Source organism: Marmota flaviventris, chromosome 10 (genome assembly GCF_047511675.1).
Source record: "Marmota flaviventris isolate mMarFla1 chromosome 10, mMarFla1.hap1, whole genome shotgun sequence".
In the NCBI taxonomy this organism is placed as follows: Eukaryota; Metazoa; Chordata; class Mammalia; order Rodentia; family Sciuridae; genus Marmota; species Marmota flaviventris.
The window spans coordinates 102,007,868-102,027,418 of NC_092507.1; the positions used below are offsets into that span (position 1 = coordinate 102,007,868).

The 19,551-nt window shown below is 50.5% G+C and overlaps 1 protein-coding gene and 1 pseudogene across 1 annotated transcript; one reads left to right on the forward strand and one right to left on the reverse strand.

Annotated features, from left to right (window-relative positions):
• Nucleotides 1–3,810: 3,810 nt before the first annotated feature.
• LOC139707403 (ubiquitin-like FUBI-ribosomal protein eS30 fusion protein) lies at nucleotides 3,811–6,204 on the reverse strand (annotated as a pseudogene).
• A 1,585-nt stretch (nucleotides 6,205–7,789) lies between these two features.
• Nucleotides 7,790–19,292, forward strand: LOC114080460 (chymosin-like). The gene is made up of 9 exons (XM_027922073.2): nucleotides 7,790–7,851; nucleotides 10,557–10,707; nucleotides 11,721–11,838; nucleotides 12,586–12,704; nucleotides 14,929–15,128; nucleotides 16,507–16,620; nucleotides 17,512–17,656; nucleotides 18,258–18,356; nucleotides 19,155–19,292. The coding sequence occupies exons 1-9, from the start codon at nucleotides 7,790–7,792 to the stop codon at nucleotides 19,290–19,292; spliced, it is 1,146 nt and encodes a 381-aa protein (XP_027777874.2).
• The last annotated feature ends 259 nt before the right edge of the window (nucleotides 19,293–19,551 follow it).

Here is a 19,551-nt window from a genome sequence, read left to right on the forward strand (position 1 = left end):
CAGAGAGAGAAGGGGTGGGGGAAGAGAATGAGGTTTCACTTCAAGGGCATGCCCCCAAGACCTCCCACTAGGCCCCACCTCTTCAGGTTTCTGCCATCTCCCAATAGCCACAAGCTCGGGTCCAACCTTGGGGCCATACCACTGGGGTGATTCTGGATCAAAACTGTAGCACTATTCCTAGGAGGAGCAGTCTGTCCAGGAACAAGACCCCAGATACCTGAGCACCAAGAATATGGAAAATGAGAAACTAGAGTAATCTTCCAGCTCACCTCTGGACAGAACTCCCTGTCTTCCCTGGCAGAGACATCTTCCCGTAAGCCAATTAAAGGACTTGTGCATGGAATTATTCTTGGTTGTTTCATGTCTGTGCGTTCCAGTAGACTATGAGCTCCTTGAGGGCAGGCAGAATACCCAACTCATGCTGCATGCTTGGTGTTTGGCCCAAGGACTAGGGAAAAGGGGAGGAGGTGTATCTCTGTGAGCCACAGGCTGCTGAAAGTCCATATATGCATCATATGGTAACTTATTCCCTGATCTCGACTACTGGAGACCTCTTCTGGGAGGGATATTTCAGGGCTTCATTTGCTTACTTTCTCTCTCACTCTTTTTCTCTCTCGATACACACACACACACACACACACACACTGATAATCAACAATTATTGATTTCCATGTTGTAGGTCAGGTGTTGTCCTAGGTTGACTTAGAAGATAAATAAGACAAAATTCCTGCCCTTGAGTTCACAGTACAGAAAGGGAGGCTGATACATGAGTCACCACTTGGCAGCGAGATACCCATCTGAAATCGTCAGAGATTGAAGAGCAAACTGTGCTAGGGATGGATTGGGTGGTCTCATAGGAAATGTAGACTTGCTTGACAAGATGCTTTATTCTATGCAATATGGACAATAAAGTGCAGTACTCAATTTCTCAGCCTCCCTTTGCTGCTAACAACTATAAAATGAAGTGAGTCAGGCCTGGGCAAAAATCTGCTGTCACTGTTCTTTCTTTCTTCCTCTTCTTCCTACGTTGATATTGGGTGTAATGATTGGCACAGTGCAGCCATAAGGGAAAGGCCAAGTGAATTGTAGTGATATTTGCTGAACCAATATCATATATGTCTGGATTTCTTTTGTGAGAAAGTTGGAATATTTTCCATAACTGCCAGAAACCAGATGATCCACCAAGTCTAAAATACTTATTTTCTTTACATAAAAACATAAAAGATGTTGCTGATCTCTGGTCTAGATGCGGGGAACTTGTATCAGAGACTCAGTGCTCATTGGCAAAGGGGACGAGGTGTAGCTCTGTTGAGCCACAGGCTGCTGAGAGTCCATATGTGCATCATCTAGGCACTTAAAATAAACTGATGTTCATTTAAACCACTGTAATTGAATTTTCTGTTACTTGCAGCCAAGTTCTTTCCCAACTGATGTAATAGGAGATGTAAGGAAGGGCTTCACACACGGCCTCTTTTGAGCTGAATCTTGAAGGAGCTCTCTAAGCAGAGGAGAGGAAGAAGGGTAGTTGAGCAGAGTCAAATTAATGTGTGGGAGAGGTTGCTGCTCCATTAAAGAGAATCAAAAGGTGTTTGGTGCATGGTAATATTGCTTTCTTTGGACACACATAGTGAACAAGACCCAGTGTCAGGCTGTGTGTGTGTGTGTGTGTACCTGTGCATGCATGTACAAAGAAGTATAGAATAGGTTCCCCGCATCTAGACTGGGATCAGCAACACCTTTATGTTTTTCTCTGAAGATAGTAAATGTTTTAGGCATGGTGGGCTGTCTGGTTTCTGTCACAACCAGTCAACTCTGTTGTTGTAGTCAATCATAGGCCGTATGTAAATGAATGTACACAGATGATTGCCAATAAACCTTTATTAGTGGACACAGAAGTATGAATTTTATATAATTTCAATATTCCACAAATATTATTCTATTTTTCTTTCCTACTTAGCAATGTACACGCTACTCTCAGCTCTCAGGCCATCCAAAAACAGGTAGAATCCTGCAGGCTTGCAGTCTGCTGAATCTTGCTCTAAAAAGCTGTAATCTAATCAATGAAATAAATTACAAATTCAGGGAAAGTGAAATGGCGATGTTTTTGGGTTTCTTGAGTGGTACAAAAGATCTGGCTCTGTGATGGGTGTGCACTGGTTGCCTTAGAATAGGTGACGGTGCTGCAGCCTGGGAATCTGTGCTCCATGATTCTGCAATCAGACAGGAGGTGGGAGGGTGGTCCCAGCTTGATGAGGCTCTGTGTCAATCATGGAGGATGGACATGGTTGGGGCATGATGAGTGCACCTGGTGTCTGGGAAGCTGCAGAGATGAGGTGGGCAGGTGGCCGGAGTCAGGAGCTTGGTCTGCAACCTCTTTGCTGACCAAGGTTCCTGAGCCAGGAGGGGCCAGAACAGGTGCTTCCTGACCAGCCTGTGTGCTTCTCTCTGCTGGGAGCTGCTGGTCCTGCCCAGGGTCTTACACCATAGCTGTAGAAATTGCCTTGTCTCCTTTGTCCCATCCTGTCTGCTTTCCCAGTCAGGAACTTGGGATGGGCTTCACCACTGCTGTCTCTCGGAACTAATAATATGCTGTCCCAGGTTCAAGGTGAAACTCATACCTCCACTTTCTCCCAAGAGGACCTGGCCTATCTGTGATGCACTGGGCAGACATTTCCAAGGCCTGGATTGCTTAGTGAAGAACAAATAAAGTTGCAGGAGGCTGGGAGCTATTCTCAAAGTATTCTGCTGACTGCAGCAGGCGAGCAAACCATTACACCATGCATAGGGATCATTTTATGGGGAGGAAGAAAGATGGGGAGGTGGTGTTTAATAAATATGCAGGACAGTCTTAAGATGTGCTTGCCAGGTCTCCACTCTCTTGAGGTCTCCCCCAGTTGTGCCGTTGCTCCTTCTCAGTCATAAATGCCCCAGGGCTCCTTGATCTGTAGTCTTGGAGGCTTTTTAAGTGTGGACATAATTCAGTCAACTTTGCAGAATGGCAGAGTTTTGTGCCAGGTGGGTCATGCCATTGAATTGATAGGATGTGCATTTAAGAATTGAGTTCAAGGGTTGAGGGTATGGCTTAGTGGTAGGGCACTTGCCCATCCAGTCAAGGCCCTGAGTTTGATCCTCAGCACATCAAAACAAAAAAACAAAACAAAAAAATTAGGAATAAAGTTTAAATTCTAGCTTTACTTTTCTGAGATAATTGGGAAGATACATATGTGTGTGTGTTATGTGGTTCTGGGGATCAAACCCAGGGCCTCATGCATGCCAGGCAGCTGCTCTACCACTGAGCCACATTCCCCGCCCAATACATGCATGCTCTATCTTTCTATTTTATCATGTATTCAAATGAGACTATTTTATTCTACTTTTCTGTGGTTCTGGGGATTGAACCCAGAGTCTTGAGCATCTAGGCAAGTGCGCTACCACTGAGCTGCAGACCCAGGCCAAAACATGAACATGGAACCATCCAAAGGAGTAAAGCAGTGGTATCTAATGTGCAGTAAACACACCACAAGTGTTAAAGAGATTTATTTATTTATTTATTTATTTTTTATATTTATTTATTTATTTTTGGTGGACACAACATCTTTGTTTGTATGTGGTGCTGAGGATCGAACCCGGGCCGCACGCATGCCAGGCGAGCGCGCTACCACTTGAGCCACATCCCCAGCCCCGCGTTAAAGAGATTTAGTGTGGCTCAAGAACATTCTGTGACATGGATTTTGTGCTTTTATTTTTATTTTATTATTTCTGGATTGAGTGGCTTTATTAAAGAAAGCAGCAAAGATTTAAGCAAAGGACTTAAGAATTAGAGACTTTCTTCTTGCCAAAGGTGGACACAACATTGACAAAGTGCCAGTTGCACTGCATCTGCCTCTTGGCCAGGCCTTTCTTTTTCCTCCTCCTCCTCCTCCTCCTCCTCCTCCTCCTCCTCCTCCTCCTCCTCCTTCTCCTCCTCCTTCTTTCCCTTATCCTCCTCCTCCTCCTCCTCCTCCTCCTCCTCCTCCTCCTCCTCCTCCTCCTTCTCCTCCTCCTCCTCCTTCTCCTTCTTTCCCTTATCCTCCTCCTCCTCCTCCTCCTCCTCCTCCTCCTCCTCCTCCTCCTGGTTGGCCACCTCCTCCAGTTTGACCTCTCACTTTTCCAGCTTGGGCCAGAGAACCTTGGACTTTACCTCCAAGCATGCATCCAGCTACTTTCCAAAGTAGTCTGGGCCTCCACCCCACACTGGCCTAGAGTAGCCTCAGCCTCCAGTAATGTGCCTGCCAGGAGCCCAACTTGATCTTCTGGGGTAATGTTCTCCATTGAGGCTACAAAAACCTTAATCGGGGTGGCCATCTCCTGGCCAGTTACTTCAAGGGTTTGTAACTCTTGGGCAGGGACAAAGAGCTGGATGTCGGTGACAAGCTGTGGCCCCAGCAGCCACTACTGTGAAGGTGGGAGAAAGAAGAAGAAGGGAGGGCACGCTCACCCTTACTCCCTGCTTTGTGCCACATCACTCCTTGATTTTGTGCTTTTTTTTTTTTAAAAGAGTCTTTTCATTTTCTTTCTTGTCTTTTTCTCTGTTTTTCTTTGCCTCAGGGAATCCATGGGCTGGGCAGAAAGCAGATAGGACTTCCAGGGTTGTTGCTGGAAGCACAGGAGAACTCCAGGCTCCTGGGAGGACACAGAAGGGAGAAGTGGTGAGGAAAGATGCAGGTCCTCACTGGCAGGGACCTGGACCCTGTTCCATGGTGGTGGCTGAGAGGTGGCAAGACCAGGGATGAGTGGCTAGGTGGCCTGTCCAGGGGGATATGACCATCCAGAAGGCTAAGTTAGGGCAGGGCAGGGACAAGAAAAATCATGGGACCCAGACTTGGCATGCTGGAGAGTCACCGGGACCAAAGCACATCCCTAGAGGCACTGCCCCCAAATGACTAAGGTTAACTTGCGCCTGGTCTTGGAAGGATGGGGTCCTCATGCAGAAATTCAGTTGACGTATGCAACAGGAAAGACACTGATGTGTCCTACACACCTGAGATTCACACCAGCACTGTGAGCCGTGAGGAAATCCCACAGATGAGGAAACAAGTCCCACCAGGGCAGTCACCTACCACACATATTTGCAGAAGGACCAACACATATCAGCACTTGATACTCTTAAGGTTGGTCCTTGTGTGATCTTCTTAGTATCAATGTGTCTACCTCATGGAAGAGGAAACTGAGGCTCGGGAAAGTAAGGAAACTTGTTCAAGGTCACACCACTATGTACCTGACTCAGGATGCTCACACATGCACTTCCCAGAAGCCATGCTGGCCCCTCTGCCCCTTGGCTCCTTGCAGCAGGGGAGGAAGCATGGCTTCCTTTGGATTTCCTCCTATCAGACCTAACCTGTCCCCTGCTTGACCTTGGGTTCCCTAGGGGTAGAGATGATGGCAGCTAGCTTTGCCTGACTAGCACTAGCACATAGAGTATGCTCGAGAAATTGACCTGAGTTGGCTTCATTGATGTTTGCATCTGAGTGCCAAGGTGGGAAGGGTTGTTTTAGCCTCTTTTGTGGGTCAGTCCCCAAGCACCACGCAGTGTAGACCAAAGGGAGTTATCCCTACCTGGTACCAGGTAACCAGTGATGAAATCTTATCATGGCTTTTCTAAAAGCTTTTTGTAGTTCTTGGCCTCCACATGCAGATAATCTCTCTCTACACCATGCCCCTGGGGCAGAGTTCCAGAGTACACTTGAAAGCTTTTAGAAAGATGCCAATTGTGTGAACAAACACAGAGCAACCAGCACTAAGAGATCTTTTTAAATTGGCTTTGAGGGTCACCTTCAAATGGCAGAAGTGGCCGCATCTGACATCCGGGATCCTTGTCCAGGAGAAGTTGCCTCCGGGTCACATTGGGCCTTTGGCAACATGGAGCAGAGTGGTGTGGCCCTCCTGAAGGTGCTGACCTCAGTGGATCCAAGCCCTGGACACTGCAGACAGGGCCCACCCCACACAGGTGTGACTGTCCCACAGGGTTCCCAGAGGTTAGGAGGAGTGAAGAAGAGCAGGCATGGTCCTGAAGTGACGTGTGTTGTGCATTAGGCCAGGGCTCTCGGGACAGTTCCAAGCTGCGTCTTCAGTACAGGCCAGCCCTTTAACCTCTGGGGGCTCCTTCACTTCAGCAGCAAGATATCATACAGCTGTTGCCTGCAGCTTCTGCCACTTCTCATGCATGGTGGCAGGTCATCTGCTTAACCAGGCATTCCTTGAGCACCTCTGTATGGCACACAGGTAGATGGCATGCAGGCCCTGTCCTGCAGGGACAAAACAGGAAACAAGCCACACCACTCCGTGTTAGTTTTGCCCTCTGCTTGGGGGAGCGAGTACCATAAAGACAGCTGCATGTGCCTGTGGCCACCTCCCACGGACATGAGGAGCACAGCATCCTGGGCTCTAGAAACCTGGCTGGTGGCTTTGTGAAAGGACATGGGTATTGGGGGACATGGCCACAGTAGCGTTGGATCTGGCTGTCTTCCTAACTTCTGTTCAAACCCTTGGGTCCCTCTGGACGTCTTTACAAATCAAGTGCATGAAACTTTGGAGTCTTCTCCCCTTAGAGGGACCAACGTGTCCAGATCCTTCACACACTTGTCCTTTGGCTGCCCCAGTTCTGCCTCCTTCCATTTTTCAGGATTCCTTCATGCAGGTGGGCTTTCTTCCAGGTGATGGGCAGCTGTCATCGTGTTTTACACACCTATGATTCTGAAACCCTTGCTTTCCTATTTTGCCCGCCTCATCTTGCCTTAATCCTGATTGGTTAGTTTGTAGCCCCCTCTCAGCCCTGGGGTATGAACTTCTCCACCAATTTCATGGCTACAGTCCTTTGTCTCTCTCTGGCTACAGGCTTGAGAGACTCTCTGGCCTGGGTTCTGGAAAATTCTGCTTGACACAACCTCCTGCCTGTGTGCTTCTTCTTGCATCCCTGGGTGGGACTTCAAGGAGTCTTGGCCAACCCTGTGCCCTATGCCTGACTATCAATGTCACACTCCCTTCCTTCCCCTACATGTGGGACCCGTCCACCTTTCCAGTTCAATCCTCCCCAGTTCTTCCCATTGCACATGTGACCTGGCATTTATCTCTTACCTCTCATCACCCATCTAATGTGGTGCCAAGGGCCCATGTCCTTAGGGATGCACAAGCCTCTGCCCTCTCCTTAAGACTGTGCTCTGAGGGAACCTGGAGCTCGTCTTCTCTGTGCTCTGAACCCCCATACCCACTCACTGGGGTGACAGGTGGAGCAAGCAGCCTTTGCCTCAGAGGCCACTTTGGGACCAGCCTGAACCCCTCCTAGAAAAATGGGTCAGGAGTCCTGAACCAGGAGATTTCGGGACAGGGCAGGCTTCCACCTTCACTGAAGTCAAGCCCAGGGAGGGGAGGAAGGTGGAGCCTGTTGAGAACTGGACTCTTACAAAGCACAAGGTGGAACATGGAACAGGTTCCTGGTAGCAGCCCCGCCTGTATGGACACCCAAGTCCAGCTTGGAGGGGAAACCAGGTCAGATGGGCCAGTGTTGACATTTCCCAGCCTGAGGATCGAGCCGGTGTTCCCTTTACCTTTGAAGTCCCCCGGGTGGAGGACTTTGTGGCCATTATCATTGTGGGTCTTAGGTAGTCTAGGTACTATTTCACTATGTTTGTGGAGTGGTCTGAGGTCGAGAGCTGACTCTGAAGTTTGGGCATCCAGCCAGAGGGAACCCCGTTTCTCTATAAAGGCTTTAAGGATGGGCACAGGCTGGATTGGTGGCCACCCATGGTCCAGGATGAGGTGCCTCGTGGTGCTCCTTGCAGTCCTTGCTCTCTCCCAGGGCAGCAATGTTACCAGGTGAATATGAGATCCTGCGAAGGGCATCCTAGGCCTTCTCTGGGCGGTGTGCCCCTGGACTTCCAGCCATTTGTTGCTCTGGGGAGTCTTGGGGGAGAGTGCTGTTGGCTCTGGGATAGTCACTTCTGTGGGTCTTGCCTTTGCATGTTCCCTTCAATGCGTCCCTTAGATCAACGAGTCAGATGGGCCACCCTGGGAGATGAGGGCATAGCTTCTGGAGTCACACCGTCTGGCATTCGATCCCCAGCTCTGGGACTACTTGGATTCTCTGTGCCTCAGTTTCCTCATCTGTTATAAGATTAAATAGTACTGTCCATCTCATAGGGCTGTTATGAGGATGGTATGACCTGATATTTTTTAAATGTTTTAGTGTCAGACACACTGTAAAGGTTTTAGATATGTGCATTCATTAAACAAAACCAAGTTCTCTTGACTATGAAGTCCTCTGAGGGTGGACTTCAGGTTCAGGTCCCCTTCAAAAATAATAGCTGATATTTATTGAGCTGTTAGCTATGAGATGCCAGGCACTTAACCTTTACCTATACCACTACTAATCATAATAGCTTAGGCAGGAACTGTTGTTGAGGGAGGGAGGGAGGGAGGGTCCTTGAGCTGCCCAAGATCATGTAGTTAGCTAGTAACAGAGGAGCCAGAGCTTGGCCCCAGGTGGCCTGCACCCTTGCTGTGACATCACAATATCTCCAGGTGCTGGAGTTTGAGTCCTGTCACAGGGACTGAGCACAGGGAAGCCTGAGTCCCTCCCTGGGGAAGCTGGATGCCTGAAAAGGAACCAAGATGCCCAGTCAGGGTGCTTTCAACCAGTCAGTGCCTTTCATGGTAGTTCTAAAAGTGAAGTCCCTGTCCCTGAGGGTGCTGCTAGTCCCAGCCCGGGGCCAGAGACAGAGCTACAGCTGGGGACTCCCTGGTGACTGGAGCCTCCAGAGAGGGCCTCCATCCTGGTTCAGTACCAGGGGGTGTGCTGCCTTCTGACTGCTGACTTCTGTCTGAGGCCTTGAGCTGGGATAGGTCCACTCAGCAGGAGCTCAGCTTCTTACTGGGGGGCGGGGGGGCATCAGGCATTTAGCAATTAAATCCAGAGCCAGTCAGAAACTGGAGCTGGAGCCAAGCAGAAAGCATTCTGAGGCCTCCACATGGGGACATAGGAAAGGTACCTACGGGGCTGGCCTCTGGAGCGCAGTCCAGCCCCATTCCTTGTACGTGTAAGTCCTTTTCTATCACCTGAGACAAAGGCGGCAAACATCTTGTGGACCTTTCATTTCAAAGTCAGGTCCTAGCAGCAGTCAGGTCTGAGAGCCAGGAGCGAGGGCCCCAAAGAGGAGCCATCATTCACCCATCCATATGGGTGCATCCATCCATATGGTGACTTGGGATATGAACGATCTGAGAAAATCCATTCTCTTTGTGAGTCTGAAAATTGACGCCAATCTATTGCTCCCAGAGTAGTTTTGAATCTGTAGTCTCAGGCTGTCCTTTAAACCAGCCCCTTCCCTGCCCCCAGAGGAGAGCCACATGTTTCTTAGAGGTGGAAGGGACCATAGGAATCTCCAAGCTCTACTGTCTACAGGTCTACAGGAGAGGACAGGTAAAGTCACCTGGTTGGCCAATGGCAGGATTAGAACAGTAGCTGGAAAGGAAGGAGTTAAACTTTTTTTTTTTTTTTAATAGAGGAGGGACCTGAAGTTCAGAGGGCTTTGGGGAGCCACCAACATGATGCTCAGAGAGATTTGGAGACTCTCTGAGGATGAACCTTGGAGGGCTCTGAGGAGCTGCCACAGCAAATCTTAGAAGGTTTGGGGAAGCCACCAGGCGAAGCTCAGAGCGGTCGGGGAACCTCCCAAATTGTCATGAACAGGTCAGAGCCAGGTCTAGAATATGTTTCTGCTGTTTTGCCCTCTTGATTTCTTCTCTGAGGACTTAATTCCATCATCTAGCACTTAAACTGGATCAAGAGGTCCCTAGGGTCCCAGCTCTGTGCTGAGAAATGCTATAAAGAAATTTCAACCCAGATTAGGACAGATGCTACCCAGAGAGTGGAGAGAAGGGGTTAGCAGAGGGCGGGAGCATTGCCAGGATGTGGGAGACACAGTTTTCCATTATAGATTGTGAGTTCCTGGAGGGTTGAGTTTCTATCCTTTTGGCTATCATTTTCCCCTGAGCCCTATACAGTGTCTGGCACATACTAGGTACACAGCAAAAGAGTTTGGTGCCTGAATGAGTGATACTATACTTAGATCTTTCAAACATTGCGTTGGAAAACTCCTTGGTGAGTTATAAAATAAATCTTTAGTGAGTCTCCACTATTAAAAAGAGAAAAGGAATAGGAAGTGTCGGTTCTCTGCATTTAGTAAGGTTGGGCATTGATCTGTGATATAAAATTATATATATATATATTTAAAAAAATGTTGTTGTATTTTTTATACCTTTATTTTATTTACTTATTTATTTTTATGTGGTGCTGAGGATCAAACGCAGTTCCTCACACACGCTAGGCAAGCGCTCCATCACTGAGCCACAATCACAACCCCTATAAAATATATTTCTTACTTTGGGTTAGAATTAAAAGAAAATAATGTTTGGCCTGAGTCAATGGATTGGTGATCAGAGGCTGGACGGGGAACAGCAGTGTGGGGGTAGTTTACGGAGTCCAGAGCCGCCGCCCTCATGAATTTTCTCTACCTCCTCAGGATCCCTCTGCACAAAGGGAAATCACTGAGGAGCACCCTGCAGGATCTTGGGCTCCTGGAGGACTTTCTGAAGAAACACCAGTATGAGTTCATCAGGAAGAACTCCAACGTTGGGAAAGTGGCCCAGGAACCACTGGCCAACTATCTAGATGTGAGTGAGTCAAACCAGCCATGAATTCTTGCTCCTTTGGTACCTGCCTCCCTGGGGCTTTCCTTCTTTTAGGAACAGTGGAACCCATGGGTTGTGAAAGCCGTATTCCTGCCCTCAGTAGCTCCACAGTGGGCCACCAACCTGGCATAGGCAACGATCTGGACTTTAGGTTTCCAATGTCCCTGCTGGAAGGGTCTGAGCTCAGATGACCTTCATCATACAACAGTCCCTCCAGGGCACATGATCTGTTCCTGAGCTGACCTCAGGCTTGCCCTCCCAGCCCAGGAAGCCATGTCTTAGTCTGGACTCAGCAGGAATGGGGACAGCTGGTGCAGTTGGTGCCCACTGAAGAATGGCCGGCCTAGGACATGGGCGCCATCTTCCTTTCTTTCCTACCTAGGACCTAGGTGGAAACATTCCTTGTGCCCTCTTCCATTCTGAAGCTTGTATCTCTCTCTCTCTCTGTTACTCTTGGCAGTAAACAACCAGATTTTTCCTCTTTTGTGCACTAATTTCCATATCTAGGTCATCGTCACCTTTCTCTGCCCCCAGCCTTGGCTCTGAAACGTGGAGAGGGCTGGTAAGGGCAGGAGGGAACGGGTAGCATGGGTTAGGACTCAGGTCCCGGCCTGCAGCTGATGCCCCATCTCTGTGTCCAGCTCCTTCCTGCCTGGAAGGTGGCCAGGTGTCCTTCCTGGACAGGTGGCCCTGTGCCTGTTCCAGGCAGGATTTCAGTCCTGGTTCGAGGTCTGCTTCTGAGGTTGATTTAGCAGCGTTAGTAGGGGTGGTGAGAGGACCAGGCCATGAGTGGCTGGGGGTGGGAGCACATGTGGGGGCTTGAGATGAAGAACCCTCCCCAGAATCCTCCTTCTGTTTCCTCTTTCCTGACCTCCCAGCTCTCTGAGCAGAAAGCACAGGGCCTATAAACCTGAACATGCTTCCTGCCCAGCATTGACCCTCCCCTCCCCTCCCTCACTGTCCCCTGCCTCTGATCCAGAGCTGTCTGTCCTCAGAGTCAGTACTTTGGAAAGATCTATATTGGGACCCCACCCCAGGAGTTCACCGTGGTGTTTGACACGGGCTCTTCAGACTTCTGGGTGCCCTCCCTCTCCTGCAACAGTGAAGCCTGTGGTAAGTGACCTTCCGGCTCTGCCTCAGCCCACACTCAGATCCACTCAGTGGTCAGGGTGGCGGGGAGGAGTGGCCCGAGGTGGAGAGCAAACTGGACGTCCCCAGTCTTCCAGTTAGGTCCTATCTCCTTGCTCAGTCCTGCTAGCTGGCCACAGACTGGGTCTGATGTATAAAATCACCAACTGGAAATTAATTAGGGAAACCAATGTGTTGTTGCTTTGTCCCTACCGGGAGCCAGGGCCAGCCACTTAACTTGCTGGATCCTCCACTTTCCTTTCTATATAATGGAGCTCTGATGTTCCAGGGTGACAGGAAAATACTCAGAGGGTCTGTTATCAATGAAGAGCAAACTTTGACATATGTTAGGCACTTTCTTCCTGGTAGTCCTGCGAGGTGGGTACTCTTTTTATCCTCATTTCACAGAAGAGGAAACCAAGTTTTGGAGAGGAACAGGGACGTGGCTAAGATTACTCAGCTGGTGCAAGTAAAATATCCATGGGAACATAGAGTGGAAGCTATACAGACGGCACTGGGACCAGAGCTGGGTCTAGCAGCAAAGGAATATTTTCTTTACTTAGCTGTGGGGCCAAGGCTATAGAAAGAAGAAGCTGCTCATTTTTAAAAGAGAGAATGACCAGTACTGAGACTGCATTCCTATAGGAATATGGCAAGGGCTCCGCCATGGCTGGCACTGTCAAGAGGCAAAAAGATCCCGAGGACCCCACTAACCCTGGGTCTGTGTTCCAGAAAACCATCACCGCTTTGACCCGACCGAGTCCTCTACCTTCCAGAACCTCAGCAAGCCCCTGTTGGTCCTGTATGCCACGGGCATCGTGCTGGGCTTTCTGGGCTACGACACTGTCACTGTAAGTGGGGCTGCGGGTGGCCAGTGCTCACCTTGACTTTCCCACCCAGACACCCCGGCTCAGATGGGCTGCACCTGCTTGGGCGCCAAGGAACCTTTCATGTGATGATCACCCGGGAGGCTCAGTGTTGAGGATTCTGAGAGGGATTTTAGCCCCCCGCCAGTTGTGGGGTACCTTATTCCTCCCTCCTTTCCTTCCTGCGTCAGCCCTCAGAGCCCCACCTGAGAGCCTTCTGCAGGTCCAGGTTTCCACCTCCTCAGTCCTGTTCAAGTGTCCTCAACAGGGCTGAGCATTCTGAGCTTATGCCACTTACTCTGCAGTCTACTATACCCCACATACACCCTTGCGAAGGCTGGACCACCTCTGCCACCCTCCCCTCTCGGCTTAAGGCATACTTTCCCCAAATCGCCTCATATATTTCTGCTCTATGTCACTTTATCAGTGGCGTCTATCTCACCATCATATAAAGTGACAAACTGCCTATTGTCCTACCCTGATTTATTTGTCCTCAGACAGGCTCATTGCCATCTGACATGTTCTGTATTACTTTTTTTTTTTTTTTTGGTACCGGGGATTGAACATAGTGGCACTTAACCACGGAGCTACATCCCCATCCCTTTTAAAAAATATATTTTATTTTGAGACAGGGTCTTGCTAAATTACTTAGGACCTCACCAAGTTGCTGAGGCTGACGTTGAATTCAGAATCCTCCTGCCTCAGCCTCCTGAGCCCCTGGGATCAGAGAACCACCGCACTGGCTTATATTATTTCTTTTAAAAATGTGTCATCTGTTTCTCCCACTGGAATGTGAGTCCCTCCCAGGGCAGGTGCTTTTCTTGTGCATTGTTACCTCCTTAGGGACCTGGCCCATTGGGGACTCTCAATGACCGTTAGTTGATTGAAAGAATGAATTGGTTTAGAATGGTCATCGAATCATTTTGGGGACTGAAGATACAGTGGGGGGAACAAAGGGATGGAGGGCCTGCCCCGCCCCCCTCATGCTTACAGTCCAGTGGGGGAGACAAGGGACACTTGAGTCAGATGACTTTGAACAGTGCTGAATGACATGAAGAGAATGAACCTGGAAAGTAGAAAGAGAGGTGCTTCAGGGGTTGGGGACAGAGACCTAGAGGACATGGTGGCCTGTGCAAGCTAGAACCCAAATGATGCCGTTCCAGAGGCTGGGCCTGAGAAGATCCAGGGGGGCGTTGTAGCAGAGGGAGCACCAAGTCCAGACCCTGGGAGGGGAGGACTGAGAGCTCTGAGGAAGAGAAGGACCGGCCAGGGAAGGGAGATAGGTGCAAGGAGCAGGAACAGAGCTGGAGGGGACCCTGGGATGGAGGTTTCATGCTGAGCCTTATTGGATGGACACTTGTAGCAAGTGTGGCATGACCTGACTTCCATTTTTAAAGACGGCTTTGGCTGCCTCTTATGGAGGATAGGTTATAAGGGGTCAGAGTGGAGGCAGAAGGCCTAGTCCCAGCCTTGTCCAAGCTAGTGACAGTGATGGCTCAGGGTAGGCTGGTGGACACATTGGCTATTCAGGAAATAAGCAAATTAAGAAGACTTTTTGGAGTTAATGCTTCCTCAGCGTAGTACCACAAAATGTTCAGTAAGCGAACCCAGGGCATGGTCGACGAACGTTCAGCCTTCGTGCGATTTAGGCTGAGTGCTGCCTTGAGGAGACGGTGGTGTTTTCCATTTGTCAGATAAGAGGGTTGAGGTTCAGATAGGTACTTGCTCAAGGTCACGGTCAGCGCATGACAGAACAGGGACCCAGACTGGGTCTTGGAGATGCAAGATGCATCATGTTCTTTCTTTGCATGGCAGTATCTCCACAGCTCTTCCTTGGGGGACGAAAGCCCAGGCACAGCTGACAGGGGACCACAGGCCTGCAGAGGGCCTTGGGCCATGCTCATCCTTCCCCCTTCCTTGGGCTCAACCTCAATGTTGGCACTGGTTTCTGCACCTGGCTCTGCCTCCTTTCTTCCCCAGCTTCCTGCCTCGTCAGACCAGTTCTTCCAAACCACAGCCAAAGTGCAGAAAAAGGATTTTTTACTTCTTAACATCAAATAACTCATGCCTTATAAGAAGGATAGAGACCCAGTGAGGCTGAAACCCGGACACCAGCTTGTGACCCAGAACTGGCTGTCCCCTATCCTGGGACTTTTCAGTCTCTGGCCTCAGGGACTCCCTGGTGAAGGTCATAATGACTTTCTTGCAGGTCTCCGACCTTGTGGACCCCCATCAGACGGTGGGCCTGAGCACTCAGGAGCCTGGTGACATCTTTACCTACTCTGAATTCGATGGGATTCTGGGGATGGCCTATCCTGCCCTTGCCTCTGAGGGCTCGGTGCCCGTGTTTGATAACATGATGAACAGGCACCTGCTGGCCCAAGACTTGTTCTCAGTTTACATGAGCAGGTAGGAGCTGTGTCCAGCTGGGGTCTGACTGATGGCCTGGTAAGAGCTATCTGCTGAAGCCAGTGTGCACACCCTGGACACAGGCAATAGCACCCAAGCAAGCCCTCTCCTGGTTTCTTGATCCATCCAACCTCCCTCCAAGGGCCTCAATAGAATCATTTATACAGTCAGATTTCACTAGGTCAAAGGGTACTTTGATTGGCTTTTAGAGAACAAAGGCTGATCCCACCTCGACCTATGAGCTTTGAACAACTTTCTTCCCAAGTGTCGGGACTTCAGAAATCATTTGTTCATGTCATTGAGATTCACAGGCTTTGAGAGCTGATCCAAAGGAGTCCCACCTTTTCCTTTCATTAGGAAGGAAACAGGTCTGGGGAGGGACAGTCATGTGGGAGCTGTGGCTGAGCCAGACCTGGAACTTGGGGCACCTGCTCCCAGGCCAGTGATCCTGCTCCCTGTGATGATCCAGCTCAACTCGGCCCAGGATGGATGGCAGCTGGAAGAGAAGGAGGTCACCTCCAGGAGAAGGGGCTGGGTGGCTGAGGCCAGGTGAACCAGGCAAAGGGTAAATTGGCACAGTCCATTCACGAGTTCCTCCATGAACTCAATGCACCTGTCCTGGGCCCTTCTATGTGCAGCGGCTGAGCTGGGAGATGGGCTCCCATCAGCAAATGAGACAAGCTAGGGGTAAAGGCACACAGTTTCACACACATTGGAATCAAACAACTATGAGAAGGTCTGCTGGGAGGTTTGAGTGTAGTCAGTGGCTTTGCAACACCTGGGAAGTCTATCCTGTCGAAGCGTGTGTGGTGCGTGTGTGGTGCGTGTGTGTGTGTGTGTGTGTGTGTGTGTGTGTGTGTAGGATGGGGCAAACTTTGCTGAGGGGTATGGGGGGTTATCAGGAGATAGACAGAGGGATAGCACATTTTAGGCAGTGGGGACAGCGTGCACTAGGCCTTGGGTGAGAGGGTCTTGATGGACTCTGGGAAGCAAGAGCAGCGTGGGAAGTGGGTAAGAGTGTTCCTCACCATGGGTCAGACAGTAACCCAGAAGGAACACAGGGGATTTGGCCTTGGGTGCAGGTATAAGAGGACAGCTGGGAACACCTGAGCAGAGAAGAGGCCAGCAGTCCTGCTGCCTGTGTGGTGGGCCACTACTTCCCCTTCCTCAGCGATGCTGTGCTCTGGGCTCCAGGTGCTGCCTGAACTCCGGGCTGGGCACTCCAGCGAGAAAGGGTGCTGTGGCTGACATCAGCACAAACCCAGGCCAGTGGAGAGGAGTGAGGGGCAAGGGGTGTTCATCACTTCTGCCTCAGGGGTGGCTGGGGCACGCCTCACTATGCCTCACTGTGCCATAGCATGCCTTGCCTTGGTTCCAGGAATGGCCAGGGGAGCATGCTTACGCTGGGGGCCATAGACACATCCTACTACGTGGGCTCCCTGGACTGGGTGCCCGTGACCCTGCAGCAGTACTGGCAGTTTGCTGTGGACAGGTGGGTGAGCAGAGTCTGCCTTGGCCCCAACCAGATGCTGACTCTGGGTTGGGGAGTGGGGTCCTGGGTGTCAGGCCACAGGGTTCTGAGAAAGACTACAGCATGGTCATGTCCATAGGATTCCGAAGTGGACGTTCTGAGGCCAGTGACTTCTGTCAGTGGTAACGCTGCACATTCTCCGGCTTTCTTCATAAGACGAGCTGTGTTTATTGAGCATGTCCAACTTGCTAGGCACAGTGCTGAGCAATTGTATGACACCATCTCATTTATTCCCCACTAAAATCTTTTGAAGTGGGTGCCATTATTATCCCTATTTTAAAAATTTATTATTATTATTATTATTATTATTATTGTTATTATTATTTGTGGTGCTGGGGATGAACCCAGGGCCTTGTGCATTCTAGGCAAGTGCTCTACCACTGAGTTACACCCCAGTCCTTATTGTCCCCATGCCTTGAGGACATCAAGGCTGGGGTTATTTATATGCCCATTTTACAGATGAGAAGCCTGGGTACATAAAAACTGGGCAACTTGCCCGAGTCATTCTATAAATGGCAGAGAGAAAACTTGAAGCCAGATCTTTAGGCAGCTAGTACAGTCCTCATTTGACCCCTTAATGCACTAGAATTGGTTGTTTTATTGACATTTCTGACCCATAGAAGGTGGGCAGTCCTCAATTTGACCAGTAAAAAATTGGGAGAAAATGGTTTCAGGTGTTTCTTCTGAGCTCAGGAAGTTTTATGGGTTTGGGAAGGGGCTCAAAGGAAGGGGCCCAGGGGCGGTTGGGGCTCTTCTACCTGCTTCTGGAGTCTGGCAGGCAGGAAGGAAGGACCCCCGGAGGGAGGGCTGGAAGAAGGATGTGCCCCAAGGTCCTCCTGGTTACCCTCCTAGGATCACCATCAGTGATGTGGTGGTGGCCTGTGATGGTGGCTGCCAGGCCATTCTGGACACGGGCACGTCCCTGCTGGCCGGGCCTACCCACGACATCCTCAAGATCCAGCAGGCCATCGGAGCCACACGTGGCCAGTATGGCCAGGTAAGGTCAGACCCTCATCCCACCTCCTGAGGCCCCTGAAATAGGGGCCCCTTTCACAGGAAAGAAATGATAAAGGGAAGTGGTGAGGGAGCCTGGGTCCCCACAGTGGCTGGGGATTCCTGGGTCCCCACGGTGGCTGGGGATTCCCCATTGCTGTGGGAGCCCCCACTTTGTGTGGCAGCTGTGGTCTGGCTCCTGGTGCTCTGGGAGGCTGTGCTTTCCTTCCTTGCGGACATTTGCTGGGTCCCCTTGGTCCCCAAGCACCAGTGTATCCCTGTCTCTGTCTGCTGGCCAAGAGCTCCCAGGGTCCTCATGCACTCTGGCGGGGCCTACAGGGGAAGACACAGAAGCAAGCCCCTCTTTGTCCCAAGTTGGGGTCTGTCCCTGGGTTGCTGACAGTTGGTCCTCTCAATGTGATTCTTTGAGGACCATGTCATGGGATCAGGGTCTCATCCCGAGAGCCTCCTTATGGTCCTCTGAGAACGCAGGGTCTCCTCTCTACCTTGTAGCTCACATGGTGCCAAAGAAGGTGTTCTGTGCTGTCAACGTGGGTGCCTCTTACAGTCGGATACCAACCTTCTCCCTTCTTGTGATTCTTTAGTTTAACGTCAACTGCTGGAGCCTGAGTGGCATGCCCACTGTTGTCTTTGAGATCCACGGAAGAAAGTATTCATTGCCGCCCTTAGCGTATACCATCCAGGTGGGATTCTGGAGACGAGGTCCTGGCTCCACTTAGCACCCCTCTTTCTCCTCCTCTTCCTCCTCCTTGTCCTCCTCTTCCTCCTCTCTCCCCCTTTTGGGCTCTGGCTCTGGTGACAGGAAGTAGCATGGACCAGATGGAGAATCCAGTCTTGCTGGATCTTGAGTGGCCGCTTTTGACTGGGGTCATACATTCTTAGGCCTCATTTGTGGCCACTACAGCCTCAAATGGGAGAAATGGGAGACAGGAAGGACAGAGTACTGAGGCTTGAGGGGAGGGTAGATGGAACAAGCACCCATGGGAACCTCCATCCCCTGCTCAAGACTCTAAGCCCTGGGGACCTAGAGCTCTGACCAGAGTTTCTTTAGGGAGCCTGGACTTTTGGAGCCTTTTTGAGGACTGCTGGCCTCAGCTTTGATCTGACCAGAGTGCCCCAAACTCATGCCACAGGCCCCCAGATCAGCTCTGACTGATCACCAGGGCAGTGAGTGCTGAGAGCCAGAAGGCAGGAGGCTGGAGGGGACAGGAGGGGATATGGAGCCCAGTGCAGGGGACTGGGGCTCCGAGCTCCAGGATTTCACCAGATCATCTTGGACGAAGTCACTACAGTTTTTAAATCTTGACTTTTTTCATCTGTTGAGTGAGGCGAATCTGATAGTTGTTTGTTTGTCTGGGAAGATGATTTCAAGGATGAAATGGAATAATACAGAGTAACTGTGGGGTGAGGCAGACAAACACCTCTCATGAGGCTCTGCGAATGGTGCTGGAACCACTTCATCTCCGTCTTGTCTGTCCCAGGGCCAGGACTTCTGCTACAGTGGCTTCCAGGAGAACAGTAACTCCCCGCTGTGGGTCCTGGGGACCATCTTCGTCCGGGAGTATTACAGTGTCTTTGACAGAACCCATAACCGCGTGGGGCTGGCCAAGGCTGTCTGATTGAACACTGACCACATTTTCCCCAAACACACACATGCACAAATACAAGTATACGCCCACACATGCGCGCACGCACATAGATCAGGATTTCTCACAGACGGTTTCCAATAAACACTTTTTTGCAAAGCCTCCTTTCCCTTGTTCTCACTGGGGCTGACCCTGCACTGATACAGGGGTGGGTTTGTGACTTCCATGGGCAGGACTGGGGCCATGTGTGTTGGGAAGGCCGAGGATACAGTCGGTGGGTGGAGACTTTCAG

Bases quoted from the DNA above. Each gene is read 5' to 3' on its own strand.
- LOC114080460 (XM_027922073.2), top strand. From the start codon at position 7,790: ATGAGGTGCCTCGTGGTGCTCCTTGCAGTCCTTGCTCTCTCCCAGGGC. The intron at 11,839-12,585 runs GTAAGTGACCTT...TCTGTGTTCCAG, and splicing joins CTGCAACAGTGAAGCCTGTG to AAAACCATCACCGCTTTGAC. The intron at 15,129-16,506 runs GTAGGAGCTGTG...CCTTGGTTCCAG, and splicing joins TTCTCAGTTTACATGAGCAG to GAATGGCCAGGGGAGCATGC.